The 24,417-nt window shown below is 38.5% G+C and overlaps 1 protein-coding gene across 1 annotated transcript in view; it reads left to right on the forward strand.

Moving 5' to 3' along the window:
• Window positions 1-23,062, forward strand: part of LOC107103618 (NXPE family member 3-like) — a 27,707-nt gene extending 4,645 nt beyond the window's left edge. Inside the window, exons 2-6 of the mRNA XM_015403388.1 lie at window positions 6,172-6,633; window positions 12,261-12,556; window positions 15,918-15,988; window positions 19,160-19,348; window positions 21,633-23,062. Of these exons, the coding sequence (XP_015258874.1) occupies window positions 6,172-6,633; window positions 12,261-12,556; window positions 15,918-15,988; window positions 19,160-19,348; window positions 21,633-22,198 (1,584 nt within the window). The 3' untranslated portion in view covers window positions 22,199-23,062. The remainder of the gene's footprint in view (window positions 1-6,171; window positions 6,634-12,260; window positions 12,557-15,917; window positions 15,989-19,159; window positions 19,349-21,632) is intronic.
• Window positions 23,063-24,417: the final 1,355 nt, after the last annotated feature.

Genomic DNA, 24,417 nt, shown 5'->3' on the forward strand with positions numbered 1-24,417 from the left:
CCAAACTTGGTCAACACTGCGGCGTTGAAGGAAGGTCTGGCAGCTGCTTATATAGGCAGGTCTCCTGATGGGCTGAAGAACGTCAGCTGTGCTGGAGGGCTCCAGCCAAGGAGATCCACAGCGCACTCTGCTGGAGAAGGTGGAGAATCTCCAGATCCCAACAAGAGTATTAAGTACTCTTTTCTGTTGCTGTTGTTCAATAAAAGTTTTGTTTTAAGATCATTTGAGGAAAGAACATTATGACCCATCTACCAATTTAATGCACAATTTAAAAAAGCATTACTGAAGTTGAAATGACCATGGCAACCAGCGGACCTCCGAGGGTAAGGGCAGCCAGGGCTAATTCTAGCCTGTCTGCAGCAGCCCTCTCTCAGCATTGCTGTGTTTGAAGGACCACTGGCTCTGATGGCGATTTTTTTGTTTTATTTGGCAAAATGTTCATTTGATTTGCGTTTATCTGACTGTGTTAATTATTATTCCCCCACTAAATGAAAGAAGTCAGAATTTATTATTATCTAGACTATTAATAACAGGAGGTGAAATGCAGCTCCAGACTAGCCAAGCGTGTGGTGACATCACGAGTACGCTTCTGTTCCAAATGAACCATATTTATGCTGTGTACTCCTGAAAACACAGGAAAGTCCACACTTTCCTGTGTTCTTCTTAAGAACATACTTGGCGAGGACATGAGTCCATATTTGCATTCTTATGAATTGAGAAACGGTCAGTGACTTCAGACTGGACTTCAGAGTCTCCTCTCCTGCTGTAGATTCGACTGATGCAGTAAAATGCTAACCAACCAAAGAGCAGAAGTTGACCCTCTAAGAAACACCCCTTTAATGAGGCAGAAATGCATACAGAATTGTAATAACGACAGGCATAAATAAATAGCACTGATGAAATAGGGTAAAGAAATACAAAGGAAGAATAAAACTGACAAAAATATTATAACATACACATAAATTAATACTTAAATAATAATACTTAAATAAGTAATTAATAAATGAAGTTGAAGATTATAACAATAAATAAATAAGATAATTATTAGAAAGGCGAATAAATAAAGAAGCTAATTAAAAGAGATACATACATTTATGTCTAACTGTATAATTTTATTTCTACCTACATGTATTTGTTTATTGTATTTATGGGGCATTTAATTGTATGCTTATTCATTTGTTGAGGATTTATTTATTTATCTATTTATTTTTAAATATGATAAAACTGGTCCTCCTTAGAGAAGCTCAGTTCACATAGATGTGTTGCTGAAAACAGGAGCAATGTCAAAATAGCTCTGTTGGCCAGAATTGGGAACTCCTTGGCAACAGATAACCAACAACTGTCCAAAAGAAATTCAGCAAAGTTTAGTTTTAAACTACAATCTTGTTTTAGTTCAAAGAGTTTCTCTTGCTCCTTTAAATTCATGACCTATCCAGCAATGGATGCTGGGATATATGGGTCCCTAACCCAGTCAAAACATTCTGTAAAAGTTGAAGGTTAATAAAATGATAACTTATCCTCAAGATCTCTATGCACACAACACAACATTATCCAACACTGGCACTTTAGCTATCTCTTTGGTTGCATCAAGGCCAAGCATCTTTTACAATATCTTTGCAAGCTGGCAGTTTTAATTTTTCTGCCACAGTGTGGGAGTTTTATGAGTTACCTACGAGTTCAGCAAAAAGATAGCTAGCTTTGAGGGTTTTCAATTTAACCTTTGTGGTTTTTCCTCAAAAAGTTACTAGTTTCTCATTGTTTATATGAGTAAGGTTGCGTGGAGATTTTTAGAGGACCCAAATGCAGAGACAGAAGCTGAGGTGGATTCTTGAAGATTTTATACAGTTCCAAAAGGCAACTGAAGCAAAATTTCACAAACAAAATACTGCAATCCATGAGAAATCAGGGGAAACACACATGAAAGGCTAAGAAATGACAAGGAACCAGCCAACAGTAACTGAACAGGAGGTGTATATATGGGAGACAGAAACAAAAGGAGGGCTAATTAGCAACTAGGAACAGGTATGCACAGAAGAATGTAGAAGGGAGCTAGGAGAAGGAGAATAGAATAAAATAGAATATAATAAAACAAAATGGAAATAAAACCAATAAAAACTGAAAAAGAAAACTTAAGCAGAACCAAAACCATGACAGTGTCCCCGACTTAAGAGCAGAAACCAGACACCCTAAAAAGTCCAGAACAAAGCAACCCACCCAGGGTCAGTCCAAAACACAAAACAACCCGCCAAAGGTGGGCAAGGACAAAGCACATTCTCTGAAGGCCGGCTGAGAGGGCGAAGGCGAAGCTCAGTCTCCGGAGGACGGCCGCAAGGCCGGCGACAAAGACGAGTCTCTGAAGGAGAGCAGCAGAACCCAAATGCAGAGATGGAAACTGAAGATTTAATATAGTTCCAAAGGGCAGCAGAAGTAAAAGTCCACAAATTGAAGATACTAAAATCCAGGAGATGTATTCCAGGAGGGAATACACACATGAAGGGCAAAGAAATGACAAGGAACCAGCCATGAGTAACTCAACAGGAGGTGTATTTATGGGGAACAGAAACAATGGGAGGACTAATTAGCAGCTGAGGAAAAGGTTTGGACAGAAGAATTTAGAAGGGAGCTAGTAGAAGGAGACTGACCCAAGAGGGCAACAGAGGGTAAACAAGAAATACATAAGAACCCAAATACAGCCAAAAACAACTACAATAAGACAAAATGGAAAAAAAACCAATGAAAATGAAAAAGGAAAACTGAAACAGAACTCAAACCATGAGAGTACATAAACATACAAAATAGTCCATTGCCCTGTTTTGAGTGAAAGAGTTTTTCGTTTGGAGCCTTTTAAGCTTGCTTGGCACCATTGCACTATTGGAAAGCTTCTAACCACACAGCAAACACAACACAGTTGGTGCTGCTGCATCTCCATTGAAAACAAATCCAAATTAAAGATAGATTTCACTGTATTGCCTTGTGCTCTCTGTCTTGTCTTTTTTCTTTTGTCAACCACTCATACTTGAACCTTCATCTGGGTCAGAATTTTGTCCAGGTCCCTGTTCTGCATTTGCATTTTCTCCTCTCAAAAACTTCTTTATTACTGTCACTTTCTCTCCTTGCTGAGATCCCAACCTGTTACTGTCCCTCTGTTGTCTTTACAGGCATGTATCCCTGTATCTGCTGCCACCCACTGAAATAGAAGAGTATTACATTATCTGTCACACTTAATTACAGCACAGACACCTTACAATGGTTAATTAGGTGATAATAGATCATTTCCCAGGGCTGGTTAAAAATCACTGCCGTACATCGCAATTTTTCATTCTAATTTAACTTTTGTTAATGTAAACAGAAAATATGCGCCTGAATAAATTCATTTAACAAACAAGATTGGTACAAATGATAGTAGTAGCACTACTATTAATAAATTCCTGCAAGAATGAGAACAAACAGTTAGACAAATGAAGATGTAGAAACTTTTTATACCTCTCTCACAGAATGAGGTGTCACTGAAGAAATGTTTGATAATAATGAAGAAAACAGACATTGAGTGATAGATATGCACTCAATGGGCCAATCTTCATAATTTGGATGTATTTCCAAACTAAAAAAATGACTGTATATCTTATCCTACAGACAGGCTAAAAGTACCTACAGTCTGCCTGAAAAAGGGTTAATATAATTCACAATGGACATATGTAACCAATGGTCAGTAACCTATGGAGCCCAGGAACTGATATGGGGAACATTTTATATATAACATGTGCACCAAATACCTATTCATTCCCATGAAACAATAATTTGTGCCCATTAAATACTGACTTGTTCACATTAAATACTAATTCCTTCACACTAGATATTAATTAGTGGCCACAAAGTACTGCTTTGTGTGCACAAATTATTAATCTTTTCCACAAAATACTACTTTGTGCTCTCAAAATCTAATTTGTGCCGAAACTTGTTCTCATGACAAACTTATTTGTGGCCACAGCATAATTATATGTTGCACACAAAATTCTAAAATATTTTCCCCCAATAGCACACTTTCTGTAACAGTAAGAAGAACAAACCAACATGATAGAGAAGGCTAATATAATCGAGTTTTAATTTAGGCGTAGGACAAAATATAAAGAGATTCTGATCACCCTGGCTTTGCAAGGATCTTTCATGTGAGGCATTTAAATAGAATATTGACTGTGAGGTATGAAGACTAGATATACCATTGTGTGTGTGGACTGTTGCTGTCCAACTGATGTTTGTCTCGAACACTTGTTTCAGCTCAAGTTCCAATTGAAGGATGAAAAGATGCAAATATGTTCATGTGATCAGTGCAGAGTGATCCAATTAAGCAGCAAATAAGTGCTTTTCATTGAGAAAAAATTTATCCTTGGGCCACAGCAGACTTCGATGCTGTGAATAAAAATTTGCTCGGATGACCAACCTAGAAAAGGATTAGAGTAGTCATACCCCCATAAAAGGTGCCGGGCCGAGCTAGTAGACTAGCCCCCCAGAGGAGCGCACGGATAGAAGTTAGGGATGCAGAGCAGCGCAACTGATAACACTAATGCTGAGCTGTGCAGTTGATTGCATAGATGCTAAGCCTCAGCAGTTGATTGCTCAGCAAGATCAGGCTGAACAGTGCAGCTGATCGCACTGATATAGGGGCACATGGAAAGAGATGACACAGTGGGATGCGCTGGTAGAGATGGGGAAATGGAGAGACTGGTCGAGAGAAAAGGTGAAAGTGCTTTATCACATATGATGATGCAATACTAATACGGAAAATGATTATAACGATCAGAGCTGGTAAAGAGATTGTGTGCTGATGAGTTTGTGTTGATGGACTGGGTGCCTGCAGGCATAGAGAAACGAAAAAAAGAACAATATGGAGAGGAGAAGTAAAGGAAGGCTTACCACCACTAGATCAATGGCACTGATCATGCCTACTTATAGGCTAGGAGAATGTTGAGCATTTAACAAGGAGGGGAGGTGCAGAGAGATGCGGGGAGTTAAAGCAAAGAAAAAAAAATCAGTGACCAAGTAGGTGGTGATCATTGATCATCGACTAACGTGATGCGTTACTGTAAGTCACCTTGTGCCCACCATGATGTGGCGTGGGAGCCATGATAAGCCTGCTGTGATGCACTTAGGTGAGATGGGTTTAGGGTACGATGCTCCAACCAAGATGGGTTTAGAAGCCAATGTGCCCACTGCAAAGGGCATGCCATGATGTGGTGAGGGTTTGAAGCGCCCACCATGGACTCTGAGTTGAAGTTGGTGCAGGACGGACTAAAAGTCAGCTTGAGAAAAGCCTTTGTGGGCCTGTTGGAATGAGTCCAGGCTGAAGCCAGGGGATCAGTGCGAGCGGCCAACAGGTGAGGGAAGGTCACGAATGACAAAAAGAGGCTGCCCATCAGGTTCAAAAGAGGCGTAACAATACACTTGATCTTTTAGTTTGCTTTTGTGTGGGAGAGGGAAGCAAGGCCAGGAACTAAATGAAGGGCATCATGAAAGATGACTGGTGCAGTCCCTGAGTTGATTGGCTGGAGCTGAACAAGGGACATTGGCTCAGGTGAAGCTGATAAGAATCTTCCAGATTGAATTTTTGCTTAATGTTCATATCTTTTTTCCCCATGTCAGTTCTTGGGCTCTTAGTAATCCAAGTGGAACACACAGTGTGAAACAAATGATAGCCAGAAGTGGCCAAGTTAATTAAAAGTACTGAGTTGAGTGTTAAAGATAAGCTTTTCATGGTGGGTTGAGGCTTTCTATAATGTACAGATTTATTTGTTTACATGAACTTTATTGAGATTCCACAAATGTAAAAGCAACAATGTATCACATTTTTCAGTAACTATATTTTCCTCTTTGTGATAAAAGTACTAGTCAGGAAAGCACTGGTCTTTCTGTCAGTGATACAATGTCTTGAAGTATAAGTTAAAAAAAAACATAAAACAAACAATTGGAGGAAAATGCAACTAGGTTTGAATTGTCATTGTGTAAAGTTTATAGAAAATAATATTTTATATTCATAGTGAAGTTTAATGAACTTAAAATTAATTCTTCCTGGTGTACCTATATTAGGACAAAGCAGCATTCCAAAAGTAATCAGTATTTTGTACAGACTGCATTTGTATGACACCTGATTTGTTTAATTCCTATACTTTCCTCTAGTTAAAGAAGAAAGTCTCCCCGACCATGGCTCTGATACCCAACAACATCACTCTGAAATATACGACTGAGCCACATAAGCCTACCAGTGTCTGCTCCTACCATTCTGTGTTACCCGAGGACACTCTTGAGTCTGAATTTTTGAAGGAGTCCATTACCTGGCCTGAAACACCGACTCTACCGTCTAACTTTTCTCTGAATGACACCAGTGATCCTGCTCACAGCACCTTTACAATTCTTCCAAAAAATGACAGTCAAAGTTGGCGTTTAGGCGATCAGCTTGAGGTTTTTATAAAAATGATGGACTTCCATAGCCGTCCCAAAAAATCAGGGGGAGATGTTCTGCTTGCTCGGCTGCACAACCCTACCCTTTCTGCAGGCGTGACGGGGCAAGTGTTGGATCATCTCAATGGTTCCTACACTGCTACATTCCCTTTACTCTGGGAAGGAAGTGCACAAGTTGAGGTAACACTAAAACCTTTCCTGTTACGTGTGTGTGTGTGTGTGTGTGTGTGTGTGATGGGGAAATAATAGTGTCAGTAATTAACAAGAAAGAGATCAATGAACATTACTCAAGCGCCATACATTTTTATTGTTGCAAAATAAGAATAGTCACAAAGAATAACATATTTTATCTGTTTTGACAACTACTTAGGGTGGCCATTTCTATAGCACCAAAAAGGAGGACATTGTGCAGCATATCAATAAATTACTAAGGTGTACATAAGAATCGGGTAAAGTCACATTTATAGTACAATTCTTAGTAGTTTAAAGAGGATGCTTGTGTAGCTGAATCGAACAAAATATTAAAGAAATGTAAAAAAGAATTGGTCCCAGCATTTGTATTTATTTAATACATTGCGGTGTTTAAAAAGTGACAACCGAGATAAATCTTTAAAGTGCAGAATACCACAAAGCATAAGATGTGTGGACTTAAACATTAAAAAAAATCTTTTTAACAAGAAAGATTCATATTAAAATAGCTTAATATTTTTTAAACAACAAAAGAGATTGTAGAAAACACATTTAACTGCTTTAAAAGTATAGCTTTATTTTTAAGAGCCTTAGCCTTTAGGGAACTTATCTTAAGTGTCTCTGTGTACAGCAGACCTGTCTTTATGGTCATCCCTTTAGCTATGGGCGAATCACTGAAATCCACTTTGAAGTCACAGTCTACACTTCCGTAGGACTAGTGATGTTTTATAGTATAGTCCACCTTGCAGCTCTGCACAAGTTATTTTAGCATCCAGGGGCGACAAAACTTAATGTAAAAGCCAACATTGAAGAGTTCGTTGCTGCACGTTTATTACTTTTATGTTAATCGGTACTCGCACGCCGTTCCATTGCAGCTTTTCCTCGACTGCTCCCAAATCGCATCGACAAAGTGGCAGAAACCATGGAATGAATCTCCACTACCTTTGGTCATAAATTCACGCTCTTTTGTCCATTCTGGGTTAAACGATGTCCTGGTTTTGACAGGACGCTGACTGTAATACTTAGCATCAGTGATTCTGATCCTTGTTTACTTTTGTGACCAATGACAAGCAGATCTTTATCTGACACGCCACCACTCTTAGCTAATCATCTGTTAGATCAGATAGTGATGCATTTTTGATGATTGGATATTGTGCTGCAGCCCAGCAAGAAAAATATATATAAATAAATAAAAATCTGCTCTACAGGCCTAGTGCCTCATAAAGGAGGACAAAAACATGTCCGGCTGGATGCGGCACCGGACGCCGGAAAGTTCAATGAAAATCCGGACTGTCCGCCCTAAAGCTGGACATCTGGCCACCCTACAACTACTCTTATAATACAATTATTTAACCATTTTTACCTCTCTGAGATGCAAATGTCCAAACTAAAAATGAGTCACTGGCTGTATAAGATTGAAGAGTGAACCTTAATTTTGTTCTCAGGTCACTGTCTGTTTAAGGACATCTGCTGCACAAGAGAGATGGAATGCTTTTTTCAGATTACATCACATCATAAACCAGGCTAGGCAAAATAAACGTACAATTAGTTTTCCCCTCAACTTTCCCTATATGTATGCTAGGCATGATTGAACACTGCAAAGTCAATAACACTATGCAGAGAATGTCCACTGTTGCTACCTGGAGGAGTAATCCCTCATACAGATGTTTTTAGGATCAAGGTTCAGCATGAATAACCATCTGCAAAGAATGACTGGGGGAGAAGACATGCCCTGCGACAAACTGGTGACCTGTCCAGGGTGTACCCCGCCTCTCGCCCGTAGACAACTGGAGATAGGCGACCCCGCTTGGGATAAGCGTGACGGAAAATGGATAGATGGATGAGAAGACATTGCAAACTTTCAAAAGGAATGCAAAAGCACTGATCTGGATATACTTTCAAGATGATGATAGATTAGCTTCAGGGTTTGCTTTGTCCAGGAAAAACAAAACAACAAAAACACAATTAAGCAGATCAACAAACTTTGTCTATTGTTTATATTGATCTCTGCAGTCCGAAAGTTTGCCATTAGAGTTTTCAGTTTAATTTTCAATTCAATTTATTTATATAACGCCAATTTATGACATGTCATACCAAGGCAGTTTAAAGAGACAATTTAATCAGATGATATGGTTGGGTTGTTTAAAAGTTTTTTTGTCTTAAAAAAAAAAAAAATTCAGCCGGTCATTGACTTTGAGGGATGTGCTTATCCTGGATAAGCATGTGGCGACAGTACACATTCATTTGAATTATGTTCCTGACTCTAAAGCAATTCCTCATACTAAGCATGCATACAGCGACAGTGGAGAGGACAAATTCCCCTTTCAATGGAAACCTCAGGCAGAACCAGGCTCATCATGAGCAGCCCTCTGCTGAGACTGACTGGGAGTGGAAGTACCCTAATGCAGAAATACCAAAGGGAAAATAGAAGCACTGATCCACAAATCCATAAATGTGAGAAAAGATAACGGTAAACTACATCCATTGGTGGCTTTGTCTACTAAAGACACGGTTGTTTGATTAACCATAAGCTAATATTAATGCCAAAAGTATGAGCCTATAGCTATGCCAAGGATAGATGCAGAACTATGCACTAAAATACAGGCCTAACCCTATCAGTCGAAGTTGTTGAGGGTAGCATCTCAGCTGATTTTTCTTTCAAGAATGTCAAAGCCAAAGAGGAAAAGATGAAGCTACTATAATGACCAAAAAAATCAGAGAGTACATAGAGTAAAGTTAAACTAGCAAATACTGCAGAATGGGAAAATAGATATTAAAAAAGCAGAACGATGAAAAGTGGTTCTCCAGCAGTCTAATACCCCATTTACAATACCCTTGAAAAACCGATCCATACCGAGACCGGTCCTAGTTCAGATCAGTTAACCAGGCCGAGCTTGGTTCTGACGACCGTTTACACATCACACTATCTCGGTTCCTCTACTCTTCGCCTCCTAGTGACAATCTGCGGTATTACTGCCAGTATTGAAGGAGGAAATCAAGCAGTTGGTGGCGTTAATGCACCAAAAGTTGTTTGCCAACTGCCATAAAACACAAGAAGAAGAAGATGAAGAAGGAGGGAATCAAGCAAATCAAAATGGCGGCACCTGTCACATTCAGAAAGTTATGCTTGATTATTATTGCTGTACTTCGATGTCTGCGGAGGGTCAGGCGAAGATGGCAACTCTAAACAACTATAAACTGATGTTTCTAGTTGTTTATAGTTGTTCTTCTTCTGTTTTGTGTTGTTTGGCAAACAACTTCTGGAGGGGCATTTTCGCCTACTACTGGAATGGAGTGAGAATCGGGATGTGCAGCCAGACGGAGATGATGCGTTCTGCTTATGCGCTCTTGTTATCAGAGAACCGAGCCAGGGAAAAACCGAGCTGAGCCCACCTCTGGAACTGGTCTGCAGTTATCTCGGTTTGGTTTTGTCTAGCTAGGTTCAGTTCAGTTTGCTTTCCATTTACACTCGACTAGTTATCTCAGTTACTGAGCTCGGACCGGTCTCGGCACAGTTTTTCAAGGGTAGTGTAAATGGGGTATAAGCCTATAGCACCAAACCATAGAGATAGCTCAGGATAACCTTAGAAACTCTTAGCCATAAGCTTTATTAAAAAGGAAAGTTTTGAGCCTCAAAGAGTAAAATTGAAAGATTGTTCCACAAGAAAGTAGCCTGATAAATAAAAGATTTGCTTCATATTATACTTTTAGAAATTCTAGGTGTAATGAACTCAGAATGTTGGAACCAGAATTCGAGGCAAGACAGCCAGTGGGAAAGTTAAAAACATTTATTAAAACAAACTGGAGCGCGGGGCTGCTCGTGTGCTTGGGGGTAAATATCTGCAAAGATAGGAGAATACAAGTCAGTGACTGGATGTGGAGCTGAATATGACTTGGAGCAAAGTCACTATAGGGCAGAAACTGGTCACAATCAGGAAAGCAGAACAGACCTCAGAAGGCTAGAGTTAGTCTCACTAAAACGCTCAAATAACCTGGTGCTGATAGAAGGCAAACACACAACATAAATAGCAGAGGAACCAGGTTTAAATGATCGCCGTTAATCAGCCGCAGAACCAATTAGTCAGGGGAGCAATGAGCAGAGTAAAAAAAACACAAAGAATCAGCCCCAAGATCATGACAATAGTAACCACTAGCAAACCTGCAGATCTAGAGCGAAGTGCTCTGTTAGGAACAAAAGGAGCAATCAGATCTCTAAGATGGAACAAGTTATTTAGGACTTTGTATGTGAGAAGAAAGAAGGGTTTTAATTCTAATTTAATTCTGTATTTTATAGGAAACCAATTAAGAGAAGGTAATGAATTTGAAACATGAGCTCTCTCTTCTTTTTCTCTTTGTTTTCTTTAGAACTCTGGCTGCAGTATTTTGGATCAGCTAAAGGCTTTAAACTACAGTTTGTGGACTTCCTGATAGTAAAGAATAACAATAGTCCAGCTTTTAAGTAATGCATGGACTAGTTTCTCAGCATCCTGCTCAAGACATTACTAATTTCTGCAATATTTTATTATACATAAAGATATAATAGACAATTCTAGAAAGCTGTTTGATGTGGAGTGATGGAGTTTAAATTACAAGTCCTGTTAGACAAAGCACCAGATTTTTAAGTTATTACCTGAGACCCTTTCAATACATCCAGATGAAATTATGATTAATCAGCTTCTTTTTCAAAGACTCTGGTCCAAAGACAAAAACTTATACTGTCTCTGCAAATTATCTCCACAGATTCTAAAGGGGTTCCTAGAACAGAACTACCTTTCTTTATTTGCTTGTTGGGTTCATTTAAGTAATTTATTCTGATTCTGTTACACCAACAGAATTAATATTAACTAACATAAATGCAAAAAATTGCACAACTCTAGACAGAGACAATGAACTAGGCTCTGTCTAGTGTTGTGCAATTACTTGCATTTATGTTATTCAATATTAATTCTAATGACTAAATAAACTGAAATTAACTGAACAGTTAGTACGTGTCCAATTGGGTATGTGTTGGCACAACAGAGTACTCATCTATTATAAAATGTTTATACTTCTGTGGTAGTACTTGTGCAACACAAAGGAAAGACGCGTGCCTTCACTGGACACCAGCACAACCCGTATGGCTAAGGCGGTGTCATGACATTGCTATGGCACGCCACTTCTGGCAAACAGACATTCTGAGAAATGCTGAACAAAGTCAGAGACCTCTCACAGCCCAAAAACATATTTTACAATTTCAACATAATCCAAAAAAGAATAACTGTTGTTGCTTTTTATGTTATTTGCAAAAACAGCCAATTTGTCTAAACCTGAACTGAAGTAAACCCCATCTGTCATATACCACTGGTTGCTGATTGGACAAATTCGGGTGTGTGGTTTACTGGGCAGACTTGACATAGTTAAGGTAGTTGAGGGAAGGTAATACAGGGAGAAACGGGGAGGGTCTGCTTTTAAGAGAGCATATTTTTTTAGGATGATTTAGATATGCTGTAACCAAGTGAAATACCATTGTGGGCATGATTTTGACAAAGAAAGCATATTGTAACATAAGAAGAAATAAGGGAACTTTAATATTGTTTGATAAAGTTTTTTTTTCAACTTTTTTGTTCTTTTCCAAAAAGGTAACCCTGGTCCACCCCAGCGAGGCAGTCACTGTGCTAGAAAGAATCACCCAGGAGCAACCTGGCAGAATTTATTTTAAAAGTGTTTTCCGCTCACATTCAGTTACTGAATCTACCACTTGTAATGTTTGCCTAAACGCAACCCTGGAACAGCTTTGCAACTACACTGATATTCGCACAGGCGAGCCCTGGTTCTGCTACAAGCCAAAAAAACTTAAATGTGAACACAGGATCATCCACTCATCTGCAGGAACCGATCAAAAATTAAAGCCCATGGAGGACAAGCTCTTTCAAAAGTAAGTGCAACTGCAAAATCAACCACCATAACTTTGTATAGCAACATTTATTAAAAAGAAAACATCTTGGGTAGAAATATACCAAGACTATTCAGTCCATGGTACTTTAGTAACTTGATATCTCCAGATCTTACTAAAGTGCTCCTGCTTTAACATGATGGTTGGTGAAGATGAAAAATGAGTAAGGCATGAGCTACATATTTAGCTTCATTTTTAAATCTCACCCACAACACAAGCCACAAAATCCCAAGTGGGACGAAGGGGGGAACTATTCATAATTTACAGCAGGTCTGTTTCCTTACAAAAAAGGCATAGTTCAAAAATGTAATTTGTACAGTATTTTTGCTTAGGAATATTTGAAATTAGTGTAAAGGAAATATTACTGTCATGATTTTCTTAAGAGATCTGACCCACATGCAGTAAACCACTCTGAGAACCAGGGTAAAAGTTTTAACAGGTTTATTGACAAGGTCGGGGTTGGATTCAGAAAACTCAGTGTAATGGTGAACCGGAAGAGGGAAGGGAAGTATCAGCGGTTGGTTCAAGATCTGTGGGAACTTTGAGTGATGGCTGGAGAGACAGAGAAAATGGGACTAAGACTTTCTTCCCAGAATCCAGTAAGTGTGGGTTTATCCAGAGGTAGAGACTTGTTGGAGGGCGGACAGGTATAGACTTGGTTTGATCCTGAGGAGCTATTGAGCTATTGATCACTTGGAAATCCAGGATGACTTGAACAAAACTTGTGGATGTTAAGCCCCTGCTCAGTGTGAGACCCAAACAATCCTTCCAGAGGAAGAAGGCCAAAAATCCAGCTTGCAGGAAGGCTTCCTGCCGAAAAGGCAAAGACAAAAAACAAGGTTAGGCTCAGTGAAAACAAAGACTCAGTTAGACTCAGCTAAACTCAGCTTAGCTAGAGTACCCAAAACCTCCAAACACTCTGGCATCGAGGTAGTGACAGTCCACCGCTCAAATAGTCCTCCGTAAGGGAGAGAACAACACAAAAACACAACCCACACAAACTGGATTCCTAACAATTACTATTTAACGTTTGGTTTAACATAACCAGGATATCTTGTTTCATTGAATATAGTATTTATAAGGACAATAATATTTCTAATATGAAATATTAGAAATCTTTTTCACAAAAGCAAAACATTAACAAAATAAGATAATTTTATGAAATGGATGTATGCACCACATAGAGGTAAGAAAATAAAATTGATGTTCAGTACAATGAAAGGGGCCAATTTGGAGTTCAATCAGTGATAGAATAACACACTGGTAAATATTAGGGGAATGTTCAACAAAGAAAATGTGTCCCACAGAACAAAGGGGGACACAATGCATCAGGAGCGAATGAAGAGAGCAATCCAGGAAAGAGTAACTGCAGAGGACGAGTATATATGCCAAACATTACAATTTTTTTTTTACAATCTTTAGTCTGTTCAGGAAAACAGAACAGACTAAAGATTGCTAGAATACGTCTCACCAAAACACTCAAATAACCTGGCGCTGATGGGAGACAAACACACAACATAAATAGCAGAGGAACCAGGTAGAAATGATTGGCGTTAATCAGCCGCAGAACCAATTAGACAGGGGAGCAAGGAGCAAAGGAAAAAACCAAACCATCAGCACAAAGATCATGACAGTTTGTATACACTCGTGCATACAAAATTACAAAATAAATCTGTCTAACTCTGAGTCTAGAAAACATGGAGCAGAGTAAAACCTAACAGAACCAAGACCGTGACAGTTTTGGCATTTACTTAATCACATTTAGTTACTTTAACACAATTGTTTATGTCCTACACTGCTAACTAGGGGTGTAAATCACATCCATCATGGCAATTCGATTCAGTATCGATTTCCTGACCCAACGATTCGATTATTTTCGATACTCAAGAATACACCATGATGGGATTCGATTCGATTAATCGGTTAATTATTATTTATTTTATTTTTTTTACACCTTAAAGGCTAAACAAAGTTTCAAGTTTGAAATAAATCAATGAAAGCTGTAATATCGTTATGCATTTTTTTTTTAGAAACAACAGCAAATAGCAGAAGTAGAAAAGTTGCATCAAAAAATACTGCAAAAATACTGCACAAAATCAGTGCAATGAGTGCAATGCAATACCTCGGTTCCAGACGTCCCCGCCCCCTTGAGAGATGCTCCGCTGCACCTCTCCCAAATTGTAGTTGACCGCAAACAGTGACGCAGACAGGAGGCCAGCTTGTTTTGTTTTTATGACCGAAATTGCGGAAAACAACTCGTGAAGTTTGACCTGCTAGAAGAGCGAGGTGCGCGAGAACGCTGGGACCCTTTTTCCACCTGGATCTCTGCTCTTTTTGGCCCTCATGTCCCTCCGTCGTCGGACTAAACTCGCCCCCACTTCCTCGCCGCCTCGGCCGTATCTAAACCCACAGTGTGTAGCACAGACCACGCTTCAATATTGAGCATAATTTAAAAATGTCTGTGTCAAGCTTACTGCAACAAACTGCTGTAAGAGTATAACCAGGAAGCGAGGTAGGAGGGCAAAATAGGTTTACCGGAGAATTACGCCCAGGAGCATGAATCGATTCTCTTGCAGACGTGTCGATGCATCGGATCGTCGGCTGTTGGATCGATGCATCGATACAAAACGATTATTATTATTTACACCCCTACTGCTAACATGAGACAATTGTGTTAAAGTTACTAAATGTGATTAGGTAAACCCCAAAAGAGGTTTGCAATATTTTTTCCAATGTAGCAACAGAATTAAAGGAGCGGTAAAAGCCAAGCAGTGGGGGGGAGGAAATCACAAGGGCTTTAAATGCCATGGTTGCACTATTACATACGTATAAATAAAATAAAGAATAAAAATAATAACAATAAAAAATATTTGATCCAAAACAGTCAATGAACAATAGTGATAAATCCCTTTTTAATATGCACGTGCTCCGCACATCTTAAGACCAGATCTATCATCTCTTTATTGCACTCTTAGTCTCTCTCATAAAATGCATAAACATAAAAATGTTAAGGGCAAAACTTTAAGTGGAGGAATTCAGACCCAAACATTCCACTTTTGTGTAATAACGAAGCTTTGGTACTATGGAGTAAAATGAATGCCAGTCTTACCACTAGAGCAGTTTCAAGCAGCAACACCTGAAAGAAGATTGGAAGTAGGATAAAAATGGTGAATATCACATTTTCTCCTAAGAAACTGGTAGGAATGACATTACCTATATTTTTGTAAGTTCCTCAAAGAATCGAATTATTGAAAAAGGTAAAGTAAAATGGACTATGTCACATTCTTGTTAATAGTTTTTTTTCCATGACAAGGTTTTATTATTTGTCCATGCTCTGCTATAGGGGAGTCAACATGAAAGTCTTCATTCAGGCAAGAGGGCCTTCCAGCATCACTATTCTACCCAAACTAAAAGGTAAAAGGGATTTAGAAGATTTTTACAAGGCAGATAATAGCTACCAAACCAACTTTGAGAATATGTATATATATATCTACTGATATTGTATATATAGATCTACTGAATTTAATCCAAGCCACACAGTATGTAAAAAAGAAGCTCAGACGTTTAGAGGACCGTGGCAACCAGTGGACCTTTGAGGCTAACAAAGGTGGGGCTAATGTTAGGCCAGCAGGAGCAGCTCTTTCTAGTCGTGTGTGAAGTACTTCTGACTCAAATGGTGTTTTTTTATTTGTTTGCTTTTTTGACAAAACATTAATTTGATTTGTGTTTATCTTACTGTGTTAATCATTATTCCCCCACTATAGTAAAAAAGTAAAATTCATTATCATCTAGAGACTATTAATAACACGTTAAATGCAGCTCCAGACGACCTGTGGGGTGATGTCACGAGCACATTTCTTTTCCTCTTCTTGCCTGACCTTAGACAAAGAACAGGTAATTAAAATGCAACTTGAAGAATTGTTTGAGAAGAGTTATACAGGAATCAAACTGTGCACTTTGGGGTTCAATGTAAAACTATATAAGGAACAAATAACTCTCAGAAGTTCAAATTGTTCCTTGGTAGATTCAATGCTCAAAAACTGAATTTTCTTATGGCATACTTTTTGGAAACCTGAGAAACATTCCCTCAAATAAAACCTGGAGATACTTGTTTAAAATGAATGTCCTCACCTCTTATTGTGCGACCGCATATTTGGGTCGGTCCATCAGTGGCTCTCCATGAGTAATACTACTTTTAGGTTAGTGTAGGAAACATCATTTTGCAAAGGGAACCTCTGTATTTACACCTTTTAGCTTTCTCTCCTCAATTCTTTTGTGAGAAGAGATCACTTGGAACAAACACTTTAAATAACACTTAATAATATATGTATTCAGTAACTATGAGGCATGACAACAAATATTGACAAAAATTGTAGACCATAGATGGCATAGATCTCAGTTTTAAGAATGATCCACTCTGTCTGTGCCCCAATTTCATTCCTGAATCTTTGTTATGTACATAATTAACAGGATAACTGTTTATCTTGATTGAAGAACTGTCCTAATTAGATGAACTGTTAGAGAAAAAAATTGCCTTAACATGTAACCTACGTAATATTATTAAGGTAATACATGAAAAATAGAGATAATCCATGTGCAGAGTCAACAGATGGACATATAGTCAAAAAAGTTCCTCACTGCCTGTTTGTAGTCCAGCCCACTTCAATACAACACAAGCCTGGTATCTCTGAAAGTCTCGTTCTGCAACAGGTATTTCTTAATTTTTGTTTTTGGGAGCGAAGTGTAAACAAAGCTCTAAAACAAAGAAAGAAGTTAGAGCTTTCTGTTACCAAAGATAATACATGCTGAACTACAAGAGGCAAACGTAGCTTAGCATGTACAGTAGAACATGAATTAGTAAGGAAGGTTTCCACAATTATGATTGAACAATGGACTGTTCAACTTGTATGTGAGAGATGGAAACAAGGCAAATTAAATTTAAGACAGCAATAGATGAACAGAAATTACAAGAATGACACCACTGACTACAACAAAGAAAATACCACATTATATAGAAACCCCAAAACAGACCACTAAACAATGTCATAATCTAAAACAGTGGTTCTAAATCTTGCTCCTCAAATATCATCTGTAACTAATGAAATCTGAGGACCCAGAAGTCTGCCAGAACACAGAGTAATGGTTTAACAGTTTGTTATCTAGAAAACTGCAACTGAAAGACAGGTCTGAAACCAGAGCTGGATCTCACCACCTTTGTAATAAGAGAGGGAATATTAGCAACCATGAAAAGAGCAGACATGGTGAGCACTTGAATCTGAGAATGGAGAATCACCGGTGTTGCCTGTTGTTGTGTTATGTCACGGAGGCTTGTTTTGCTCAGAAGTTCATCCAGGATGTCTCCAGGGAATCCTTCTGTGTTGGTTAAAGTTTTGTCCAGGGGAATACAATGGGTCCCAACCAGGAACAAGGACATATCAGGTCAAGCAAACAGGCAAGAAGTCAGGACTCAGAATGCAGGAATAGAGCTGGTTCAAAATATCTGGCAGTGATGTCTGGTTTGAAGGCTGGTTATATACTGATAGATGCAGGTGGATCAGATGAGTGGTTACGAGAACAGAGTGCAGCCAAGCAGGTTATATCTTCTGAGGAATCAGACCTGCCGAAATCATTGCACCACTGTCCTTCATTCATTATTTGAATCAGGTGTGCTGCAACAGAGATAAATCTAAAACAGGCATGGTAGTAGTATTTGAGGAACAGGTTTGAGAACTACCGACCGAAAGGAATAAAATACACCACAACCACAACTTTGATAAGAATAATGACCAAACAGGGGTCTAGAATGAAATATGTCATTTTGTAAAGTATATCTTTTACCTAAAGAAAAGTGAGTTTCTTTTCTTGAAAACCCCAAAGATATTAATTACTGTCAGCTACAATAACTAGTAATCATCTTTTCCAAATATGTAATGGAGACTCCTGGTGCCATGCATGAAATCACTTAAAGGACCCATATTTTAAATATTCGCATTATAAACATTTTGTAACAGTTATGTGTCCTAAAGCCTGTGTATGTCATTCACAAATGAAACAATCCTTTCACCTCTATCATGGCCTTTCTCCAACTTTTAACTTAATTGTGCTCAAAACCCTCTGCGTGAAAAGTATTCTCTATATAATGTCATAAGGGGAAATCAGTTGTCCAGAGCAGTCTATACCAGACCAGTTGTCAAACTATATCCTTCATCTAATGTATTATTTAATACAAATTGCTAGCTGCTGTCCTTACGAAGTCTGACTGGTTGTCCTGGTTGCAGATGTAGGGGGCATGGCAAGCCGAGACAGCTCATCCAGAGGAAAGCTAAATAATAATTTTGTTATATGCTCTTCCTAGTCTGAGAGGGCCTCATGGTTGATATTTTTTTATTTTGAAATGTAGAATAATGTGCTAGATTTAATTTACTTTATGATTTTTTTGCAGATCTAAATGAAACAATTCCTAAACATGTACCAAGTAAAACTGCTGTTGATATATGTGTACACACATATAATTAATATAAATAAAAGTAGTTAAAATACTGTTTTCTTCTAAATATGTATTTTAACTGTTTTCTGAATTTGCAGGGAAAAGTGTGAGGACTCAACATGCTGGTTATTACTACCAGGGAGAATGGCGAGCACTAGATGGCACCACGGTTCGCCAGTTTACCAACAACTCTGCAATTAGCCAGTGTCTGAAAGGCAAGGTCTTGCACCTGCTTGGAGACTCCACCATTAGGCAGTGGTTTGAATATTTAATCACAAACACTCCAGGTAGTTTCCTAACACACAACACTTGTAATCATAATGCACGTTACTGAGACCATCTATTAAAATCATCCAGTCAGACTGGTTAAAAGTGTTATTTTCTATTTTCTTATGTTATTTAAAGAGGCAATACAGAGTTTTCTAAAGATACTGCTACCTGTGGCCAAAAAACAGAACTGTTTTTTGTTTTTGTGTTACTTATTCACCTTACCCAGAGTTGCCATTGGTAGCTGAGTTGAGCTGGATGCTTGTCACTTCTTAGTATCCACAAAATCCAACTTGAATTTAACATTTTGATTGTTTACTAGTTAGGACCCATTTAATATGGACATGCTTGATGTCACATCCAGTAAACAGCGGGTGAATTTCTGACCCGAAGTACTTTCAGTAAAATAGACTACAAACTTATAGATGCATCGGTCCTGAACTACTGAGGTGTCATTCTGCTCATTAAACAATGTTTTATTAATAAATGGTTAAAAAAAGGCAAATTTAAAGATATTTTTCAGGTAAAACAAACTCAATGTCTCTTTAAAGAAACCCAGCTGATTTCTTAGATACAAATACTTTTTTAGAATTGTAATGTAGCAACAGTAGACTTTTTCTTTCATTGTGTTTTTCACTGAAGCAATCCTTCTCACTGAGCATTCATGTAGATTAGAAAAACTCTTAGGAGGAAGAAACCTCCAGCAAAACTAGGCTTAGTGTGAGGTACCTTCTGAGGCCAACTTGGAGTTCAAGAAGACAGAAGCAGACACACAAAGGAAACATAGAAGGGAAAAAAGTTAAGCAGATGAGCACTTAGTAGGTTTTTATGCCAAAAGGGATAAAGGAAAACACAGAATTATTCACAGCAACAGTTGACCCCATAGTTATGTCTATGAGAGAAACAGAACAAATCACAGGAATATGAGAATCACATTACTGTGAATTCTCAAAGTTCTCAAACATGACATATTCAGGAGTTTGGCATGAGGGATTTTAGATAAGCTTTTGCACAAATTCGGAGCGATCAGAATGTTTTCAAGTCAGTTCACAATTCAAATCCAAGATGTAAATAAAACAATTGGTAAAATAATATTTTCAAGAATAATTTCCCTACATCAGAAATAACCCGAAATTTTCAGCTGGAAATATTTTCCCTAAATTCCCAGACCTGCAAGGTATGTTGGTCTCTGTTTTGGAAAGCTGAGACATCGAAAGTTCAGCCTGGCCCAGGCTCTGATCTCGGAGGGCTCTATGCTGGTTAGCCTAGCCTGGAGACTAGGTGTGTCCTTTGTTAGACCTTCTTGCTCATCATTCTCTCTAAAACCTCCAAGTTAATCCTCACTCCCTCAATAGCTCATAGAGACTGCTGCATCTTATTTCTGAGAGCTCCTTCCTGATCTGGACCCTTGGTTGCCAGAGTTTTAGAGGACTCAACCCTTTTCCATCTTCCTAGAAAGAAAAGCTACACTGTCCAAAGAGGGATGTATGCCATCTCTCTTAATCAGAACAGGTTTTCCCCCAAAATTTTGCCATTTGTGAACATACCATAACAACTTTTCAGGAAACAACCAGCGATTAAACAGTGACTTGCAGCTAAACATGTCCTCACTGGTAAGAACAAGAAAGAGACCAGAGAAAATAAGTGACTGACATTGTTTCTGCAAAGTAGCGCAAGAAAGCAATGCTGTTTCTCACAAGAACACGTGTATGGACTCATGTTCTTGCCAAGTAAAACAAAAAAATGCATTAAAGAGAGGGCTACTGCTGCTAACGTTAGGCCTGGCTGCGCTTATCCTTGGAATTGCACTGTATGACACGGTCCTCTCAATATAGGTAAAGAATTTTTGTTAAATTACGCACTAAATCAGTTAATTGGCCATATAGTAAAGCTTAAAATTATAATGTTTTTGCATCAAATGACCTTAAAATGTACTTTTATAGAACAACAGCTAGAGAAAATGAAGCTTTAATTAAATTCTCTGAGCTACCCTTGAAGCTGCTGCTGCTGCGGTGCATGCTGGACAGGTGTCGCACTGAAGAATGCACAAGTCTGCCTAGATACATGCTCGGTAAAGAGGGAGAGGCGAGAACAACATCCGTGGTTTCTGTTGGTTCTTGGTCTTGTGTTCTTGTGAATTGGAACAATACTAGGGTTGAGACTAATGATGTTTTACTAGCACATGAAAATGCACTAATATGCACATTGAGAAATGCCCCACGTTTAGTGACCTCTGTTAGGGGAAATTTCTAGTAACAGCTGAAAGTGCTTCATACTCTAATCTATTTTGTTTTCCTTTTTCAGATCTCAAGAAGTTTGACCTCAAAACATCAAAGCAGACAGGACCTTTCATGGCCTTGGATTACACAAAAAACACCTTAGTAAAGTTCCGCTGCCACGCTCCTCCTGCTCGTTTTCGTGACTTGCCAGTTATAAATACAGGTTACATTGCAAGTGAACTGGATGGTGTAGTTGGTGGCAAAGACACTACTGTAGTTATAGGAGTCTGGGCACACTTCAGTTCTTTTCCTGTTGAGGTCTATATCAGACGCCTGCTGAGCATAAGAAGGGCAGTGTTGCGGCTTTTGAACAGAGCACCAGATACAATGATCATCATCAGGACTGCTAACCCCAAAGCACTAACACTGTACGATTCACTTACCAGCAGTGACTGGTTTGCAATTCAACGTGACAAGATACTAAGGACAGTATTTAAAGAGGTCAATGTGCGATTTGTTGATGCCTGGGAGATGACCTTAGCCCACCACCTGCCACATAACCTCCACCCACCTCCTCCCATAATAAAGAATATGGTAAATGTTGTTTTGTCCTACATATGTCCCTCTGATGGTAATTTTAAAAAGCACTAGAATAGCCCAGGTAATCGGACAGCTGCTGGTGATTACTTAAACTTAGTTACATTATGAAAAGGCAAAACAATAGTAAATAAAATGGGGCACACAAGGGTAGTGTAGCCATCAGTCTATTGCAAATACATGTGTGTCCAAATGAAGTTGCTTACCCATCCAAATAATTGCAATCAGTTGTGAAAATTACTTCCTGAGGCAGAAAACATTACTCTCCTAACACCGCTGCTTTACTCTGTGTTCTTACCTATGTTCTGAGCAAATAAGAACTCTTGTTACAGTCCAAAATCTCTATCTGCCACAAGTGAGGCAATAGCTATTTTTGATATTTGTCAACTCTACACAATAAATTAGACAGTCATAGCAATTAGAAACTGTGTGTTCAAAATTTGAATCCCATTTCTGCTACAAAGTATGTTTAATTATTGTAGATCTAGATCATTTTATTGATATTTTTTGTAAAAATACTTTATAATAACTGGCTTTAAAAAAAATTATTTAACACGTCATCTTTAAAGTAACTTGCTTTAAACTGTTGAAGATTACTTTCTTTTTATTTGACTGACTTTAAGATAAAAAGGGAAAGACAGCAGTGAGATCTTCCCCTGACATTGCCAAAGACTCAAGGGCCTGATATAGGGTGAGATCTTCTTATATAATTTGTGCTTATATTAATGATTTTGTTAAACATGACAGGAATAAATTATGTTCATACTTAACCACGATTCCTCCTATGTATACGTTATCTGAGAAACAATAACTCCATTGGATTTGGACTGGGTAAAAAGGGTTCTACAACAACAAAATATTTACTACTTGTTTCAAACTAATTGTCAAGTGGTTATATGGCTTTTATGTATATGCGTGTGAAGATATTTGTTTTAAAATTAAATTAAACATTTGTATTGGTGTTATCACACTAAACTAAAATAAAAACCTATTACTTTTGTTGTTGCTCCCATTTTTCATGAGCTGTACCTAAATGTCTAATTGTAACTAAGACCCTTTTCTATGGATATGAAAGATGTTCCCTAAAAAATCAATTTCAAAGACATTGTCATATGTATTCATCTTCAATCACCTGCAAGCCAACAACACAGATTTTCTTCTAAAGGTGCATTCAGACCGTGAACAGTGTCTGCTGTGAGCCCCGCTCTGCATTTCAAATGCAGAGTTTACACCCCGGACCATCACATAGGAGGAGCTTCAGCTTCGTGAAGTTGACACCCCACCCACTTAAAAAAAGTAAATAGACTAAATGGTTGGTCGTAGTCCAGGTTTGTGCAGCTATGATCATTAAAAAAAAAGTGTTCTACTTTTGTTTCAGAGATATTATTAGATAAGATTTTTTTAGGTGTTCCAGAAGACAACCAATTAAGCTCAGAACTGAATCAAAATGATCTGCTTTTCAGTGTTACTTGATTTGTGCAGGGCGTTTGTGCTGATTTGTTTTTTAAGAAGGAATCGTTTTTAATTCCGGTTGATGACGTCATCATCCCAGCAGACCTTAGTGCTGCGCTTCTTTAAGAATAAGCAGTTATTGCATAGCATAATATGGCATTCCTGTGCTGGCACTTAATATATATAGTGGGAATGTTTACCTTATTTAGTGGGTTGCTGTTGGCATTTTTATAATAGAAGCTTAACCATGGATTGCTGTTAAATTTCAGAACTTTTGAATCAGCTTGGTGAGAGGATCAATTTCTGGAAAAGCCCCGAAAGCATTGCAAAAAACAGACCACCTCGGTTCATCCAGAACAGTGTCTGTATGTTGGTCAGATTTGGTGGTACCTCCTTGTAAATATACCCAAGCAGAGAGTACCCTGGAGGGCCACAGTCCTTTAAGTTTTCCATGTACAGTAACTGTGCTCCCAAATAGCCATTGGAGATCTGTACGTACAGTGACTCATTGATTAGAACTTCCCCCGACATGTTTTGCATTTACATGTGTTGCACCATATGCCATGATCATACTTTTTGGACATTGGGAACCAGTGTCCATATTTCATCTCTACATGATAATGTGGAATCAGCTGTGGAATCTCTGCAACAACCCCCGTTTCAGCAAAGGCCTCCACAGGTAAGGCCCCGTCCACACAAAAACGAACCCTGGCCTAAACGCACAAATTTTTCACCAAACCAGCCTCTCATCCACACGAAGCCGGCGTTTCGGGGATCTGTAAACAATCATTTTTTTATTCACCCTTCAGAGTGGGAAGATT

The sequence above is a fragment of the Cyprinodon variegatus genome, unplaced genomic scaffold, assembly GCF_000732505.1.
Source record: "Cyprinodon variegatus isolate N-32 unplaced genomic scaffold, C_variegatus-1.0 Scaffold1489, whole genome shotgun sequence".
NCBI classification, from domain to species: domain Eukaryota; kingdom Metazoa; phylum Chordata; class Actinopteri; order Cyprinodontiformes; family Cyprinodontidae; genus Cyprinodon; species Cyprinodon variegatus.